This window comes from Aedes aegypti, chromosome 3, assembly GCF_002204515.2.
Source record: "Aedes aegypti strain LVP_AGWG chromosome 3, AaegL5.0 Primary Assembly, whole genome shotgun sequence".
NCBI lineage: Eukaryota > Metazoa > Arthropoda > Insecta > Diptera > Culicidae > Aedes > Aedes aegypti.
The window spans coordinates 281,538,170-281,554,309 of NC_035109.1; the positions used below are offsets into that span (position 1 = coordinate 281,538,170).

Genomic DNA, 16,140 nt, shown 5'->3' on the forward strand with positions numbered 1-16,140 from the left:
GCGGTTTCGTCGGTACGTTCCAGGGCTGATTAATCGGCACAATTATCACTGGTCAAAACCCCGCGAGGGCTGTAACTTTGGACCACTCGCGTCGCACAACACTTGAAACTTTGTTCCTGCGAAGAGGATTAACTTTCTTTAAATCAACTTAAGGTTTTAACGATTTGAACTTTGTTACCGAAAAGAGGCCTTGGCCTTCTCCAACATTGGCTTTTAAGGAATTTTTGATGTTGCAAAATCTGTGTTTGCAGAACATTTCCCGGGAGCGGTTTGTTTTTGCGCAGTTGGTAATGCGCGCCATGTTATTTTAGTGCAAGAGGAAGGATAACGATGTAGGGTTTTATGGGAGGGAATTTGAATTCAAATTTTATTTACATTTATTATATTTTAAGATTTACAAATTTTATAGTTAGGGGATAATTATTTATATGTATTTACAAGAAGAAGACAAAACAAAAACGAAGAATAAATATTTACAAAAGAAAAAGTAGAAAATAAATATTGGGACCTATCTCAGAGGTAACAGTTTTCATCTGTTTTTGCCAAAATGACGCCACCTCTACCTTGCCAGACATACTTTAGATTAAGTTTTCCTTGAGCCTGTCGCAATTCATTTAGTAAGAAAGTTGATAATGGAGTGAGCTCATCGCGAATTGTAACGGTAGTAGTTTTGCTTTTACACATTAGCTTGGGATCAACCATAGTTGAAACCAGTTGACCAAACTGTTTTTTCTTTTCAAGAACTACATCTTTGGATTTTTTATCTTTAAAAACTATCCTGATTGGTGACATTGCATTTTAATCATTTGCCTGAATTCTGGCTACAGAAACTATCGAGTGGTTGTATGATTCAACTCCTATTGTTTCAAATATTTTCGTACAGATGTCGGGTAGGTATCCAGTTTTTTAAAAGGGACACCCAAAATAACTGCATTATTCATTACGGATATTTTGTTTTGCTTATCCATTTCCACCTCCGTTTTGTAAACCAGAGCCGTCAAGGAGCTTTGTGACGATCTCATCTCTTCAATTTCCTGTCTTAATCGAATGTTTTCTTTCTTAAGAACATCGAAAACAGTCAAGATAGCTTCGAATTTTGAAGAGAGGAATTCCTGAGACGATTCGATTGCGCTAGTAACAGCTTTTACTTGCTCTACAACAGTCTGCATATTGGCACGCACAGCACTTTTAAGTTCTTCTAATAGCTTGGACATGTCCTTACTATTTTGTAGCCGCGAATTGATGAGCATTTGCTAGAACAAAAATGCAATTTGCTCTCATTTTGATAGATCTGCCTAAGTTTTTGGGACATTTAATGTGTATTTTTGTGAAGCAATATTTGCACGCAATCAATTTATTGCCATCTGGCTCGATTTTGTGACAATTGTTGCAAAGGTTTTCAGTGTTCATCTTCAAAAACAGATACTTAAAAAGACAAAAATAAACAAAAACAAAGTGGAATGTGTATACACAACACATGCAATATTAAATCCAATTCCTGAGTAACTTGCTTTTCTATTGGACTAGTAAGTCCTAAATTAAAATTGTGCGCGCTTTCAAACTGCATAAATAGCAAGTTTTTGAGATTTTTGCAATTAGTAATAATTTGTTTTCCTCTTTCAATGCCGGTATTGGCTTCTAAGGTTTTTTTTTTTTTCAAAATTTTAGATAATTTCCAAAAGGGCTTAGAGGTTCCAATTGAAAAATTTTATTTTCAAATGTTTGTTTCTTAATTGTGAAAATCGTTTTTTTTTTAATTTCTTTCTGCAGATCCTGTCATATAATTTTCATAGCAGCATTGCTGTCAGATGGGATTGGCGTAAGGAATGTTAGTGTGTAACCGCTGCTATTAGGAGACCGTGTTAAACTCTGCATCTGCACAAAGGTTCCTGGGAGGGATATTTGTTAATGGGGAGGATCGATGAGTCACATGATTTTCTTTAATAAGCGATTAGCCCATGATACACAATTATTTGTGAGATATAAACAGGCCTATAAGGGATGGTACATAAATTAAGTCATGCTAAATTTGAACTTTTTCGACCCCCCCCCCCCCTTTGTCACCTCCAAAAATTTTGTAAGACTTGTCACGCTTGGCTTAGAACAAATTTCTTCAAAATTCATCGCCCATTTCACACCATCATCATCTGGTGAGCATGTTACAAGAAGCACTGTTTTGTACAACAAGACCTGCAGATGGCAGTAGCGTAAAACGACAAACACGAAGAAAAACGATGTGCGCGCCTATGGTTGTGAGATTTGGAACATCGCGAGTTTGAAATGACCGTTAAATGAGTGGTCGAGGGGAATTTCGTCAGTGTTACGTCTGTTTGTCTGTGCTTATAGTGTCGAACCATTAAACATTTTTTTTTAATTTCAAAAATAAATGTAATGGGAAAAGGGTTTAGCAAAACTTTGTTAAACATAAATAATTTATGAATAAGAGTGTATGCCAACACTCACAGTGACGAACCATTCATAGTTTGCTGAAAAGTCATATTTACGTCCCACCATTGCAACAATTGAATGTGCAGTCTACAAACTTTACAGATTTGAAAATTAAAGCATGAGACGATCTCACCAATTAATCCTTCATCCTTGACTGAGCAGCCACAACCCACTTTCAGCTTACCTTAACGCAAACAGACTCTCAGCTTGGGCCTTCACATAGCACTCCTCTACTTTTTAGCTGCCTCTCTGTTTTACATTTCAGACACCTAAATTTTCATGAAAAAACGCCATAAAGAAGTTCTTTTGGAAACAATACGATCTTATTATGAATCATCACTTTTCGGGACATCTCATGTAACCGGTGCGGCGAAAATTCCTATAAGGCAATCAATTTCAAATTTGTTGACATTAGTTTGTTCAGCAAAACTGTAGCCAATAGATTGAAGGTCCATTTTATGGTATTCAAACCGACAAGAAAAACAAGTTTTTCAAAAACCTTTAGTTTAAATTATTTTTTTTTTTGTGGTGTTCAGTTGGAGCTGCCTGACAGCTTAACTTGTCAAGGCTGAACTCTCGGTCTGGCTTTTGCCAAGTTTCCATTCTACCAGGCCAATACTCAGACGGACTAGGCTATGGTGCCCACATGAACACTGTTTTTTTATTAGTATGGACCGATGCACGAGTTCACTAATTTGACGTTTGAGCGGTGCAGAATTCACTAGTTTCCATGATCACATAAATTACACAGCACCGCTCAAACGTCAAATAGTGAACTCGTGCATTGGTCCATTGTGACGTTATAGTTTTTGAAAAATACCAATATTCCCTTGCTTCTGAGAAGAAAAAGCATTGTGAAAATCAGCAGCTCCATCAGAATTTGTTTGAAATAGTAGTGTAGTAGTGTCATTACTTATACTGTCAATGGTTTTGAATAATTTGTCATTTAAGGTGAAGATAAATCGAAGCCAAACCTCAAATTTTCAAGAGCACGGATCTGGAGAACCAAACATCAGTTTTAGCTGAAAACTTAATCGATTGGTCACTTGCTGGTGGTGACCAATCAATTAAGTTTTCAGCTCAAACGGGTGTTTGGTTCTCCAAATTTGTGCTCTTGAAATTTTGAGGTTTGGCTTCGATTTATCTTCACCTTAAGTGCTATTCTGATTACTCCTGTCTTTTACGTAAGATTAGGGCCTTAAATGTCAATTGTCGTCAAGTCTTAACAAAATTAGGCTATTTAGTAGTAGTTCAAGTTAATTTCAATTTTTGTTGTTAAAAGTATTTATTGGTCATTACGTTCATATATCCTTAAAGAAAAAAGTCACTTTCCTTGTCTGTTCAACAATTTCTCGAACCTAGCAAGTGAACCCTAAAGCCTGATTTGCTGCTGAACAGAAATCGCTAAAGGAATTTCTCGCCGATTCCTTGCAGAAATTTTCTACAGCGACTCTCGTTTGAACTGACATTTCTTTTCAACTGCGTACTGCGATCAGAAAAAAGCGCATTCTTGATCGATTCCTTGCAGAAATTTCCCATGCATCAAGATAGGCCGAGAAATTACTTGTCAGCAGCGAATCAGGCTTAATGATCGATCTCAGCGTCTCACTTTCCATAGTCATTTTTATAGTGAATATTTAAGAGTAAAGTTCTACATATAACAGTCTCCTACAAGATTCACTTTTCGGTGGCAAATGCAATGCTTCACAACGCCTACTTTCTACTTGTAAATTTTGCGAAAATGACGCTGGAATTAGACTATTTATACCGTTGTTACAAAAGAGGTATTTCTTTTTATGGCAATGTAAAAACCATATTAAAATAAGATTGTCGCCACTTATTTCTACTCAGTGAATCTACTAGTTATTTTCCTCAGATTAATGTTCCCTACGTCGTACATGATAACGATGTGTCTAGCTAGCTAGTAAGAGTGGCTACGGATTATTCTGGTTAGCAAAAGGCAAACTGATCGTTGCCAATAGTATTAATGTCCACTTCGAATAGATTAATTATTTGAAATGGGCATCAATTCTATCAATGACGCAGAATGTCCGTTGGATCACATCCCAGTTATTATTGCGTCTATGCCAAAGTAAGCCAAAATAAAACAAAACATGAGTATTACTAGCATCCAATCTACGAAGTATACTGTAACTACGCTAACGCTAACACGAATCATTCATAGTTTGTTGAAAAATCATATTTACGTCCCACAATTGCAACCATTAAATGTGCAGTCATACATATTTTACAGATTTGAAATAAAAGCATGAAACGATCTCACCATTATTCCTTCATCCTAGACTGAGCAGCCACAATCCACTTCCAGCTTCACTTAAGGTGAAGATAAATCGAAGGCAAACCTAAAATTTTCTAGAGCACAAATCTGGATAACCAAACAGCCGATTAGCTGAAAACTTAATCGATTGGTCACCACCAACGAGTGACCAATCGATTAAGTTTTTACCTCGAGCGGATGTTTAGTTCTCCAGATTTGTGTTCTTGGAAATTTGGGATTTGGCTTCGATTCATCTTCACCTTAACGCATACAAACTCTCAGCTTGGACCTTCACACAGCACTGTCCAGAAACCCGAGCGAAAAAAAATGACTCCGATTACGCGCGAATCCAAACACGTTAGCTTGGGCCTTCACATAGCGCTCCCCTACTGAGCGACATTTTTGCTTCTAAAATCACTATTTTTAGCTGCCTCTCTGTTTTGCATTTCAGACACCAAGATTTTCATGAAATAACGCCATAAAGAACTCTTTTTAATGTATTCGAATCCTCTGAGCAGAAATCTCAAAAGAGAAACTAGAAAGTAGATTGGAGTACTTTGTACCTTTTAAGGTGAGAGATATATCGAAGCCAAATCTCAAATTTTCAAGAGCACTAATCTAGAGAATTAAACAACCGTTCAAGCTGAAAACTTGATCGATTGGTCACCACCAACGTGTGACCAATCGATTAAGTTTTCAGCTTAAATCGCTATCTGGTTTTCTAGATTTGTGCTCTTGAAACTTTGAGGTTTGGTTTCGATGCATCTTCACCTTAATTCAGTGTCAGTTACTCGTATCCACTCTAATCGATCTAGTGGATACGTATCTGTCAAAGATAAGCTTTTAGAGGGGAATTAAAAGGTACAAGGTACTCCAATCTACTTTTTAGTTGCCACAAATAAGATCTTATTATGAATCATCACTTTTCGGGACATCCCATGTAACCGGTGCGACGGAAACTCGTATAAGGCATTCAATTTCAAATTTGTTGACATTAGTTTGTTCAGCAAAACTGTAGCCACTTTGTGGTGTTCACTTCTTTTCAACACTTATAGTGTATTGACTATCCTACTAAGTTTAAACTTTTACTCCTCCTTACTCTATTCAACCAAAATGCGTACGCTATAAAATTGACAAGAACAACTTTGTTTCAAAAACCTTTAATTAAAATTATTTATTCGAAACAGAAGAAATGTGTATGTCCCGTAGGTATAATGATTGCAAATTTGCTAAGCAAAAGCCGCAAACTCCATGGTTTTTTCAGAATCATTATTCAACTTTTTCCCAAGCATCCCCTCTTTATCCTAATCAACAACTGCTCCAAATAACTTATTTTGGTGTTTATTTAAAAAAATGGAATAGTACTAATGACAATTACGTGCTAGCCCCTGAGGTAATCCATAAAGAAAGGGGTATCTTCGAGAGCGTAGGGAATGATAGGAACGTCATAAGGCATTGGAAATTGGGGATGCTGTTGGCCAGGTTTCGATTCCATCGGGAAAAAGTTCTCCTCAATCTGCAAGAAAAGCAAAGAATTCAGTATGCATCACAGACATAACTTATCGTGTATTATCTTACCACAAATTTGGGTAGGAACAAAACCCCGGCCTCGTAGCTGTTGATCCTGAGGGGAGCTTCAAATTTGGCCGATTTGTTATACACACCCCACGCTGCTTTCGATAAGTTCGCCGATGTCAGCAGAAACCAATACAGCCCTCGGTGGGACCATCGGCAGTACGTTTTGATGTGTGGCACCGCCTTGGTCCTATTCCTGGAATCGCTCTTCCATTGGTGCAAGTAGTCCTTTAGCCACACCTGTTTGTCGTGCGTGGCCTTCATGTAGGGAAGGCATCCACCACCCAGCAGATGATCATGACTGTTTCTTACATTCGAGAAGCTCGGAAAGATCATTTTGAATGCAGGAACTCTTCGCAGTCCGATGGGGGCCGAATCCCTTCTGAAGCTAGCCAAAACTTCCGAAAGAACCCAGGATTGTGGATTCGGACCAAGACTGCCTATGCTGGAGCTTTGAGCCACTAGCGGACAGGAGTCATCAATAGGGGCTGAATGTTTGCCTAATAAGTAGCCCATCCGAGGATGTCCCCATAGAGGCCCTTTGGGGGTATTTAGGTGACCTCCAGGAACCGATGCTACTAGAAATACGCTGAAAAGATAATGAAGGCAAATTACGATCTGAGATTTAGTTGAGATTCAAGTTTTGTTGCATCTTGGATTAGCCTATCATAGCCGGCGATATGGTAAATTCAATTATGATATTTCAGGTTTATGAATCAGGGATGACAGGTTGGAAGACATGCATACCATTGGAAGACATTTGGAAGATATTTCAGAACTTGTGAAGATATTTGGAAGACAATTTCAAATTGAAGACTTCTTGAAATTTCTAAATTTAAAAAATGAATGAGTCGGCAAATACTGGGATTTTTCTAGAGGTTTTTTTCGGTAGTTTATGTATAAGTCTTTCAGTGTAATTTCACCAGGAATACATCCTCAATGCTTAAACGAATTCTTTCAAAGATTGTTTCATAGTTACTCTCACCAATTCTTGCAGGGATTTTTTCTAGTAATACTGTCAAGAATTACTATATAGTTTTCTCAAAGACAGTTCTCAAGGCAGTGACAGATTTTACAGAATCTAGCTCTGTTAAGGAGTTACCCCGATTCCTGGCACTGTTGAACTGTTACAAATGGTTCTTTTCCCGCGCATCTGATTTGCAGAATGAACTTCGGAGGATTTTATTCCAGGTAATAAAAATACCGACTCCCGAAAAATTGTGTGGAATGATGGAGCAAGGCAGTCGTTTGAAATGTTCAAGTATTCTTTAGCAAAAGCAACTTTTTGCACTACCCCTATTCTTCAAAACGCTGAGCCTGCTCATAGACGCTTCTAACAACGCGGCCGGCGCATTTCTACAATAATTTAGCCAAGGTAATTGGGTTCCATTAGGATTCTATTCGCAGAAGTTCTCATCGTCGCAATACAGTAAATTCTCGATTAAATCACGGATCGAAAAAAATTGACGTTATATACCGAAGCGTGATATTTCTAATGAAAATATATTTTTGTGTCTCTTAAAATAACGGACCACCACCTAAACAACACTGATATAATAGGTACATTGTGTAACATACTTACTTGACTTCGCTGAAGTTCGTCTTCTGAATCCGGGCCACCCACGGCTGCAGGTGACCAATTTTATACGAATTCAAATAGGTGATCAGGTTTTCCCTGAATCCGGTTTTACTATCGCCCGCGCCCGTATCCGAATCCTCGGGCATCGGCGGCAACCTGGGGCTGACCCACAGCCCTTGCGTTCGATTATGCCAGTCGTCTTCGTACAGGTTGGCCGTCGAAACCACCACCCGCATCGAGCCGTCCGTGTAGCCATACAGTCCCATCTTGGTGTGGTGTACCCCGAAGGGAGTGGCAATGTGCACCTTCACCGCGGTTACGTTTGGCTTCTTGGACGAAACCATTTTCAGCTCCGGGGTTTCATCGCCGTACAAAATCAACAGGGGACGGTCTTCGTAGCCGGCAAAGAAGTAATGACCCAGAAGCCACCCAATGTCCACCATAAAGTTCATCTGGACAGAACACTCCAGCTCGCCGAGACTGGAGTCTAGCAGCTCTTGGAACGTAATCGATAACGGTTCCGAATGGGTTATCTTGGCGTCGGTGATTGTCGTTAGGAAATAATTGTACGGAGCCGCCGCCGCAAGTTTGCTGGCCATTTGGCCTTTTGGAGCTACCACCGGATAATAGTCGTGAATGTTACGTGGGATAGCTTTCTTCAGTGAGATTCCAGACGGTTTTGGAGGATTTGGCTGTTTCGGAGCTTGCGAACCACTGGTGGAAGGTTGAGCTTCTGGTTTCTTTTGCTGTTCGGCTTGAAGTTTGGCCATTTTGGCTCTCCTTTCGGCAAACAGATCAGCAATTGCGTTGCCTTTTGATGGACTTTTCGAGGTTTTTGAGGGGGAAACTGAAGAATTTAGTTTTAGCTCACTACTGTTTGCTTTTGATGTCATTGGTTTAGGCTTTGCATTTGAGGATTGATCGTTCTTGTTGGAATTATTTGATTGAGATATCCTTTCGGTAGATGTACTGGATGAACCAGCCGATGATGAATTCTGATTCGTATTGTTCTTGGAATACTTTGACGGTGGACTATTACGGCTATGAATAAGCTCTGGATATACTTGCTCTAAGACTTTCAACTGATCTAAGACCACTTCGCGGCTCATGAATAGCTCATCTGGTATGCGGTACTTACTCTTGGCTGAAGCTTCCATCAGAATCGATTCTACTAAAAGTCGGACATGTAAAGTGAGCGTTAGTAGTTGGAATGTTACTCAATTTAATATTCGTAAAAGGCACTGTTTTAACATCAACTTTAGAAAAAAAAAATATCAATAATGGCACAAATCTCCCAAATGGCGGGGAACGTGCCTTTGGAGCCGGCCTTCTGATATTTAAAATTTCGTATTCGTAAACCTTTTTTACAATGGGGAAATCTGCACCAGACGATTGAGAAGGTAACTCAGGGAGTGTGGGGATGCCGCACCAACGACGACCCACTGCGCTTGAGCAATTCTTGTTGAATTGCTCAAGTGGTGAACAGATTGCAAAGACACTACCCTTGGCCTCAGACCATTATCTCTCCGGAACCACCTTACGGCATTTCTTCGAAAAGGGACCAGTGCATATAACACTTTTTTGGTCCTCCATTCCGTATACGGTACTAACCTGTTAAGGATCAACCTTTCCCACAACTTGCTCGTTGTATCTAGTAGACAGATAGGTCTATACGTCTTGGGTAGTAGCACCAATTTTTGTCGCCTCCATACATCCGGGAAGATTCCTTGATCTATGCAGCGTTGCATCGTGGTTCTGAACATGTCCGGATCCGCATTGACTGCTGCTTGCAACATTCGGGATACCATCGGGACCCGGCACCTTGTTTGACGCGAATGATTTCGAGACAGCTCTTCGTTCGTGATCCACGCCACTTCTTCTGTTTCATCTTCCGCATACGGCGCTGAGGGCCATGGGCTTGTGGGATGATGCGGGAAGAGTACCTCGATTATCGATTGCAGCAACTCGGGTGACTTGGGGCGCTATTGCACCTTTGGTCTTAACCACTACCACTCTGTATGTGTCACCCCAAAGACTCGAATTGGCACTCTCGCATAGACTACCAAAGCATGCCCGTTTTCGACTCTTGATTTCCTTGTTGAGAACTAACGCGTTGTAATCTTCGTCTAGACCGCAGGCAGATTGCTCGAAGATTTGCAATTGATGTGGTCTTCCTGGGCATTGATTTTAAAAACAAATAATCATCTACAACATGGCATTGAACAAACAATAAAAAATCATAATTTAAGGTAATAATTAAAATCAGTGTTGTGACAACAGCGCCACTAGCGTTGTACTATTAATAGGTCTATTGTAAATTTAGACCCCAAGAATGTTTGTTCAAAACGATTTTCCCGGTAAAAATCTTGAATTTCCGGTATTTCCCAGTGGATTCAAATTCCCGTCCTTTTTCCGGTTCGGTGGCCACCCTGATAAAGTATTTCAAAATCGATTTAGCATTTGATAGTTTTTCATCAACTTGATGTGAATACAGGGCCCTAAACGAATATGAGTTTGAGTCACTAACTTACAATGGGGATGGGAAAACTCCTTGAAGTGTATAGGATTCTTGCGGTAACAATCCGAACCATACTGGCAAACTTGATCAGGAACTGAAAGGATAAACAAGAAAAGGCAATTAAAATGTTTTGCCACAATTGATAAACCCTTTGTACCTTTGGTGCTTGCTCGCCTCTTATTATTATCCATTTTGATTGTTACTATTACTTGCTCGACCTGAAATGTCGCCGTATCTTAAATACGTTGAATACAGATAAAATTAAAAAAAAATTGTCGGCCTGGAATTTGCAAAAATAAAATGAAAACAACCCAACGGCGACAAACAGCTTTGAGCTGACTGACGTTAAAAATGCGTCTGTTTAGGTCCATGCATAAATTACATTACCACAAAATTCGCACGGAGATTCGTACACGGAAAAAATATAATATCATCCCTTCAGAAAATTACCCGAATGATATTTCAAGCGTGGGCTAGAATAAGAGCGTAAAGCTATCAGTACACACTGCCAAATGTGCAAATTTTTGCCAAATTTTGACAAATTTGTTTGTCATATGTGTACTGACCAAATATATGTGCACAAACATTGATGTGCAAATATTTGTCTAACTTTGTAATAGCCAATACTTGAAGATATGAGGAAATATATATTGTAAAAGTATGCCAAAACAAGTTTTATTTGGTCAACTTTGCAACTCCGTTCAGTTCTCGAGTGGCAAACATGGACAAATAAGAGTTTGTCAAATGTTTGTCCACCGTGTACTGACCTTTGGCAAACAATAGTCAAACGGCAAACGTTAGGCAAACGTCTGAAACGTCAAATAGCCAAATATTTGCACACTTGACAAAGTGTGTACTGATAGCTTAAGACCCCAAGCACAATGTGAACCAAGGTATCTAGAAGGGAGGTAGTCCAATGTGTCAGATTTCCCATTCCGCCATTTTGAAATGCCAAGTGACAGCTGGCGAGTTTGTTTTGGTTGTTTGGATATCAGGTGCATGGCGTGACAAAGTAGGTATTGAATGTTTCTTCTACACCCATATCTGTGTGGTATACGCGGCAAAGTATCTGAATTTCTGCACTGATAGTAAAATGTTTATGACTTACGAGTTATAGTTACAAGAATACAACCGTCACCGTCAGACGGTAACACCGTGGCACATCCTCTTTTTCATCGGTGGACCGTCGGTGGTGGGTGGCTCTCACCCGCAACACTCGAAATTTCCACATTTGCATGCATTGCATGCAGTTGTTGACCATCTATTCAAGTTTATAATCAATTTTTCAGCGACTCAAAACACCGGAATTCCGCAGAATACTACATGAACGACGAAAATTCGATTCGCGACAAAACAGCTTATCAAAGCTAGAGAAAATTTTCACTTCACTGTATTGTACGTTTCCTTAATTGATGTTAAAAAATTAAAAACTAAAACAATTCTGTGCACTTTTTTCAAATGGGCGAAATTGACATCGACGCCAATTTGAGAAATCATTGATTGAAATTTCCTAACAAAAAAACAATTCCCTATTTCTTTTGCAAACTATTTTCGTGCCACAAATCTGTTTACCAAATATAATATTGATTATCTCAACATTTCGACAATTATCAGATTTAATTTGTATTGATGTTGCTGCTCCAATTTGCGAAAAATATCGTCACGCCCTCTCCAAAATGTAATGCTGATTGCGCCCTTCAGAATATTCGACCTCTGTCAGAGCATAAATCCAAATGCGCCCCTGTGCTGAGTCCAACTGAAAACATAGCTGTCAATTGCGCCAGTTTGTTTATGCTTTCTGCAATCACTGGTAGCAATTGCGCCCATTTGCACCTTTCCTAAATTTATGTTTTTTTATAAGTTTTACCACGTAATACGATGTATTGTATCCGTATGATTGTGAAATTGTGTTACTAAAAGGCGATTGAGCTTTATATTGCTAGAAATGCGACCGGAAACCTTGTCAGGTACACTTTATCAGGTATGTGAGATGTTCCGATTCTAATACAAGTGGCCAGAGGTAAGTGGACCGAATAGCAGTCTGGGCAACCTACGGTAAAGAAGTTGGCGTTTTGCTCGTGTCAGGGCATGTGTTCCATGGCCATAGCAGCAAGTTGAATTGATGAAAGTTCTCCCACCTACACCCCACTGACTGTCCAACATAACACCCCACTTTTGATTACAATATAGCAGATTTGGGAATTCCACGTGCATTGTAATTGATTGCATGAATCAAAGCATTCATAGATTGACTTATAATAATTATTATTGAACAGTTAATTTGTTAAATTAGCTTCAAAATGTTAAGTGCCCAATATCAAATAACAATTTTAGATTAGCCCTTTTACCACCCCTTATTTTCAATGCTGTAAATGGGCGAATCAGCACTCTAGGAATAAACTTCTCGAAATCCAGTTGGGCCCATTTGTTTTTTATGATTTATTTATAGTAAAATCAAAGAAAATTGAAGTTTCGTGGCTGTTTTTGAAACTACGCAGCGAGCCTATGCGTCTACTGGGTATAACTAAATTTGTTCATATTTGTTACTTTCGCCCTTTTGAAGAAAGCACACAGAAATGTTTCTCGTCGAGAGAGCAGTGAGTCAAATATGCTGAAGATAAAAACAACAAAGTCTCAAGTGTAGCATCTGTCAACGTAAATGCACCGCCAATAATAATTTTCGAAAATGCATTTGAAAGTATAATCACAGACAAACAGACGTCACACTCTCATCGCTGTCCATCCACCAACTTTTTAACGATCGATTCGAATATCTGGTAGGTGGTCAATCGACCACCCGCAGCGCTCGCGTCGTTTTTGTTCGTGTTTGACGTTTACACACTACCGCCATCTGTTGGTCCATCGGACAACTACAGTGTTTTTAGCATTGGGCGCACAAGTTTTCGCGACTATGATTTTGGTCGCGATTTGTTCTAAGTGTTACGTCTGTTTCTCTGTGGTATAATTGAATATGACAAGGAAAGATTAAACGTCTAAAATGTGATAGATGTAATAATTTGTAGTCTAATTAGTATTTCCATACTTCTCCGTGTACCTTTTCCAAAGTAGAACGGTAAAAGAACCATGCTTAACATTTCATTGAGGTTTATTTTCTTTCCACGAATAAATAATTTACCTTTGATTAATATCAACAAATGGATTATCTCGATTATGAATATCATCGTCACTTTGGTTTATTATATCTTTTAATGAAAAATCAATGTCAATCTTCTTCCAAATAAGTAAAAAAAAACTTTGTTATTTTCTTTACCAGTCATTGGAATCATTGCTGAAAAATTGCTTGGGCCATTTCTAAATGTTACGCTCGAAATCAAACGTCAGAGAAATCAAAAACAAAACAAATGTGAATTGATCCCGTCGTAATCGATTCAAATAAATATTAATTGAGAAGATTTTGCGGAAATCAGAAGGTAACTATTACAAATTCATTGTTTTTTTTTATAAATGATTCTACGGATTGATTTTTGTCTTCATTGTAGTATGGAGGATTCGCCGAAAACCCAAGTGCCTGCGTGTGACACACTGGAGGAAGACTTCCGAAAAGTAGAGTTCCTGGAGTCGGAAAACGACCGCGAGACTTTTTGTAATGCGGACAGCTTTCTTCGGGCTTTTTGAATGTTTCTCTGCCATCTGATTTTGAAGAGGACAACCGAAGCACTGGAAACAATCTTTTGCACCAATCGCGTTCAGGAGAAACAGCATCTACGGAAGGAGTTGGGTCGAATCACGGTGAACAAATGTGCTTCAAGATTAATCTTTCGGTAGGAGACTATAAAAAATACCAATTTCATTTTGTTGGTGTTTTCTTTGCTCGCTGCTTTCGCACTCAACATTTGACGGACCCAGTGTATAAGCGGGATGTGTTCGGTCGTTCAATTTCGGAACTACAACAGTGTATTTGGGAACATTCTAAAGCCTTCATATCCTGCGAAGTTCTTGTCGACCACATTATTGAGGCTGAAAAGAGTGTCAAATGGGCATCTAAACAGTCACCAGATTTATCCGACATGGCGAAATTTGTCCTTTTCAAACACGGCAAAACCAAGAAGCTATACACGTTCAGCGATTTGAAAGAAAACACCAAGTTGTTATCCAAATGGAGGGGGAGTGAAGTTCAAATTCACATATTCAAGTATTCCATCGCTGTTGCAAGTCATACTCTGTGGGAAATGATTAACAAGAAGCTTTTACATCCGGAATTGAAAGATAAAACTGGTGCACCGGCAAACCAAGAAATATTTAGTTGTATCAATCAACTGAAAGCAACCCATTCGCATTTTACTGCTATGTATGCATCTTGGGAGAAATGGGCAAACTACATTTATGCTCAACCAGGAGATGTACGTGCTAAATTGATGAATATCTGCACCTGTTTCGCGCAGTTCCACTTTCGGAAGGAGATCAACTTCGAGTGACATCGCTTCGAGTATTTCAGATATTCAAGTACATGTCCACGAGCTTAGGGGTCATGCACAAATTACGTCACGCTCCAAGGGGGGGAAGGGGGTCAAGCCAAGCGTGACAACCCTTACAAAATTTTCAGAGGACTCATACAAAAAACGTGACATAGGGGGGGGGGGGTCAAAAAAGTTGAAATTTAGCGTGACATAAATTGTGTACCATCCCTTAAGTCACAGGTAAAATCTTCACGAAGCCTTCTGGAAGCAATGGAAGCTTCTTTACCACCAGAAGAGACTGAGTTTAGTAGAAAGTTGGCATCCAATGTAGTGGATGTTGATGATATTGATCACCAAGAATAGCTGCAACAAGATTCTGAGTAAAGTTGTGGAAGAAGATTCTTAATAAAGAATAAATAAATTAAAACTGAACTACCGTACTCAAATCGTTGTTTTGTTTATTATAAGTTACTCACTGAAGCATCGAATTTACCTCCGGCTGAATATCCACATTTGGAGAACAGTTTAGTGTACAATCTTAGGTGGCAAATTTGGTGAAAGCAGCCTGAATTGTGCCTGAAAGTGGCGTTTTATCTGTTGAGTACCTTCCCGGATAAGACCAAACGTTACCGTTTGATAGGGCCATTTTTCTGCAACATTCAAAGAACTTTTGCTGGGTGAATGTTTCATCGGTTTCAAAGCACTCGACAAGCCCTTTTTGCCCTAGAAAACATAGAAAAGAAACCCTTGGTTTCAAACAAAACTCCCCTCTAAAAACAAGCCTTTGTCCTCTGATTCCATAACCCCGGTTTCTAGTTAGCTCACGATTGGCAAACGCAACTTCATCTAAAAAAATCAGTTGATGAAGATCCCATGGAAAACTTTTCAGCTCTTCAACATATCTTTCAATGTCGGATTTACGTATCTGCATGGCCCTTCTTTCCAAAGATTTCCAGGATAAGCCATGCGCATGGAGAATTTTACAGATAGAGGAAGCACTGATTGAAGTTCCAAAGTGGATGGCAAACTGCTGTCGGGTTTCTTCAAGGTACAAAATAGGATGCTTCAGGTACAGTTCCACTAACCACTAATTTCCGAAAAACAACTTGTCGCTTGCTGGAATTCAGGGCTCCGTCTCGCTTATAATCAATAATCTACGAACTTAGCGTTGATTTACATTTCTGATAGAGCGTTGACAACTGCGTCCGTGATAATCCGAGAAAGTAATACCCATATAAACAATGGTATTTCGTATTGCTGCTGGCTCGCCGGTGCCGAACATTTTGAATTATTAGATTTTCTTCCAAGCAGTTCATTTTGGCTA

General features: G+C 39.2%; 1 protein-coding gene and 1 long non-coding RNA gene across 3 annotated transcripts; one reads left to right on the forward strand and one right to left on the reverse strand.

Moving 5' to 3' along the window:
- Positions 1–5,870: 5,870 nt before the first annotated feature.
- LOC5566365 (probable tyrosyl-DNA phosphodiesterase) lies at positions 5,871–10,742 on the reverse strand. 2 transcript variants are annotated; one of them, XM_021850453.1, is made up of 5 exons: positions 10,556–10,742; positions 10,412–10,492; positions 7,884–9,051; positions 6,305–6,890; positions 5,871–6,242 (listed from the first exon to the last, which is right to left on the reverse strand). In XM_021850453.1, exons 1-5 carry the CDS (start codon positions 10,587–10,589, stop codon positions 6,108–6,110), a joined length of 2,004 nt encoding a protein of 667 aa, XP_021706145.1. In that variant the 5' UTR covers positions 10,590–10,742; the 3' UTR covers positions 5,871–6,107. The 2 variants fall into 2 exon arrangements, with proteins under 2 accessions (XP_021706145.1, XP_001650753.2); XM_001650703.2 differs by lacking the exon at positions 10,556–10,742 and having other exon boundaries at positions 7,884–9,048; positions 10,412–10,498.
- A 2,997-nt stretch (positions 10,743–13,739) lies between these two features.
- Positions 13,740–13,980, forward strand: LOC110678521. Its single transcript, XR_002501679.1, has 2 exons — positions 13,740–13,829; positions 13,899–13,980. It is a non-coding gene; the product is annotated as an uncharacterized LOC110678521 (long non-coding RNA).
- Positions 13,981–16,140: the final 2,160 nt, after the last annotated feature.

What these genes read in the sequence shown, in the direction of transcription:
- LOC5566365 (XM_021850453.1), bottom strand. Translation starts at nt 10,589, where the DNA reads ATGGATAATAATAAGAGGCGAGCAAGCACCAAAG. An exon ending in GAGGCGAGCAAGCACCAAAG is followed by an intron (nt 10,493 to 10,555) that starts GTACAAAGGGTT and finishes TTATCCTTTCAG; the next exon opens with TTCCTGATCAAGTTTGCCAG. An exon ending in ACGAACTTCAGCGAAGTCAA is followed by an intron (nt 6,891 to 7,883) that starts GTAAGTATGTTA and finishes TTATCTTTTCAG; the next exon opens with CGTATTTCTAGTAGCATCGG.